The 2,336-nt window shown below is 52.6% G+C and overlaps 2 protein-coding genes across 2 annotated transcripts in view; one reads left to right on the top strand and one right to left on the bottom strand.

Annotated features, from left to right (window-relative positions):
* Positions 1-188: 188 nt before the first annotated feature.
* SERLADRAFT_473747 (uncharacterized protein) lies at positions 189-1,317 on the top strand (the record flags this gene model as incomplete). Its single annotated transcript, XM_007321112.1, has 2 exons — positions 189-846; positions 895-1,317. The coding sequence occupies 2 exons, from the start codon at positions 307-309 to the stop codon at positions 898-900; spliced, it is 546 nt and encodes a 181-aa protein (XP_007321174.1).
* Positions 1,318-1,408: 91 nt separating this feature from the next.
* SERLADRAFT_417027 (uncharacterized protein) overlaps positions 1,409-2,336 on the bottom strand; it is a gene marked incomplete at both ends in the record, with an annotated part of 2,384 nt that continues 1,456 nt past the window's right edge. Inside the window, 4 exons of the mRNA XM_007321111.1 lie at positions 1,409-1,538; positions 1,654-1,793; positions 1,910-1,985; positions 2,019-2,236. Coding sequence (XP_007321173.1) covers positions 1,473-1,538; positions 1,654-1,793; positions 1,910-1,985; positions 2,019-2,236 — 500 coding nt within the window. The remainder of the gene's footprint in view (positions 1,539-1,653; positions 1,794-1,909; positions 1,986-2,018; positions 2,237-2,336) is intronic.

The raw sequence follows: 2,336 nt of genomic DNA, 5'->3' as shown, positions 1-2,336 counted from the left end.
GATTCGAAGAGTGACGAGTCGACATCGCTTTTATGAGCAGTCCCCCCTTCGATCATCACACGATCGAGATCGAGATCTCACCTCACGTCATCCGGCACTCTCCATAAACTACCACTTCAAGGTTCAAGCCACTCCCCGCCACCTGCCCAAACAGTGCTCAATAATACCCGCCCTCCAAGCTTCCCTTCGCGACACTCCCAGCGACAACACTCCCGCTCGTTCCAATGGTCAGTCCCCCCTCTCCCATTCACCCCATCTCTCACACTCTCCCAACAGCCAGAAGAAAAATCAGCACCCGCAAACTCCATGAAGGAGCTCAAAATCGACAAGCTCGGGGGGGAGTACGTCCCCCTCCCTCCCATACTCCCTCCCCTCATCCTCCCCACAGACATCTCAGTGGGCGAATCCGGTGATCGTCTCACAAGAGCCTCAAAGGTCCTCGAACAGCTCACAGGTCAAACACCCGTCACCTCAAAAGCCCGCTACACCGTCCGCACGTTCGGCATCCGTCGTAACGAAAAAATCGCTGTTCACGTCACCATTCGCGGCCCAAAGGCAGAGGAGATCTTGGAGCGCGGCTTGAAAGTAAAGGAGTACGAGCTCCGTCGTCGCAACTTTTCAGAAACCGGCAACTTTGGCTTTGGCATTCAGGAGCATATCGATCTCGGTGCCAGGTATGACCCTGGTATCGGTATCTTCGGTATGGACTTTTACGTCGTCATGGGCAGACCGGGTGCCAGAGTCGCAAGGAGGAAGCAGAAAAAGGCCAGAATCGGCTTCCAGCATCGTGTCAGAAAGGACGACACCATGTCTTGGTTCAAGCAGCGTTTCGACGGTATCATCCTCGTAAGCATCTCTCCTCACTTTCCACTTCCCCTCCTAACCGTCTCCCAGAAATAAACCACTCCGCACCCCATCGCATGTCTTATGCACCTTTTGACTACTTATTCCTCTTTTGGGATCTATGTCCCCGCATGCTTTCTACAATCCAAAAAAATGCACTTTGACACCACCCGTCGCCTGAGCTCATTAACGTCTGATCACAAATCTCCAAACATCACTCACTAATCTCTACTTTACGCGTCACAATCGTCTGCATACTTTCAATCCAAAAAAATGCACTGACATCGCCATCTGCCGTGAGATCAGTCTGATCAGAGCGTCGGCGCAAGTCTACGATCATTCACTAATTCTTAGCGCAACCCAATCCTTGCCTATACACGTGCGCATGCCATCGTATCATATATATCGTCTGCACGAAACAAAGTAGTACTACAGCGTACCACTGTATGGCACACCATGCAAAAAAAAAAAAAAAAAGCACAAGTGTAAAAGATGAAAAACACGGTACAAAAATATAAGGAAACAGGAGAGAACAATAAACATGTCATTCAGTTCGTTCAATTCGACTCTAATCACCCCCATCCGCCCCTCCTTATCGCATTTTTAGTAAACGACTTTACGAACGCGTGTTATGCAGCTGGAATGTTCAAATTGATCTCTTCCAACAGCTCTTGCGCCATTTTCGCATTGGAGACCTACACCCCAAACAGCAAGCGTCAGACAACTCCACTTCCCAGCACGCAGTGCAGCACCGCCACGACGCGAAACGCGAAAGGGGCGAAAGTGGCAAGAACCAAAGAAGAAACTCACCCTCAGATTATAATGCGTCGTAGCCCCGTCCTCGATCACGCTAAACCGGAGATATCGCGGGTCCTGCGCAATGAAACACTTCATCCCCGAGAACAGCGTCACATTCAATATCACCGTATACACCGCTTCCTTCCTCATCACTACCAAAAAAAAAAAAACCCCAAAAAGTCAGCCCAGCGCATCCCACTCACCCTTCGTCGTTCTTTCGCCAGGGAAAGTATAGCAGGGGGGGAAAGAGAGAGAGAAAGAAACCCACCAAGCCTCGCCCCACCCCCATCCGACTGCCTCACATTCAGCTTCAACGTCCCCGTCCCCCGCTCCCTCCACTGGTTCTGCGAACACAGCGAGTACAACTTCCCCCTCACCTGATGCACCGTCTCCTCCTCCTCCTCCCCCGTCTGCACGCTCTGCTCAGTCAACATCACCTTCCCGTCCTCTTCCTCCTCCCTCCCTTCGTCCCCGTCCCTCTCCGCGCGCAGCTTTTCGCCAAAGGTGGCTTCGCGGTCGGGCTCGTGCTCAGGCTCGCGGTCGCGATACTCGCCCGAAGCGTCTTCACCCCCACTCCCTCCCGCTCCCCAACATCCTTCCCCTCACACCACGACTCGTCAAAAACTTCTGCCCGCAGGCTGGAACTCCCTCGACTTCAGAGAAGACCCGCTTCTAGGGGATTCGGCCTTTGAAGT

The sequence above is a fragment of the Serpula lacrymans genome (assembly GCF_000218685.1).
Source record: "Serpula lacrymans var. lacrymans S7.9 unplaced genomic scaffold SERLAscaffold_10, whole genome shotgun sequence".
In the NCBI taxonomy this organism is placed as follows: Eukaryota; Fungi; Basidiomycota; class Agaricomycetes; order Boletales; family Serpulaceae; genus Serpula; species Serpula lacrymans.
Note: the sequence above shows the minus strand (reverse complement) of the source record. Positions and strands in the feature narration are given on the sequence as shown.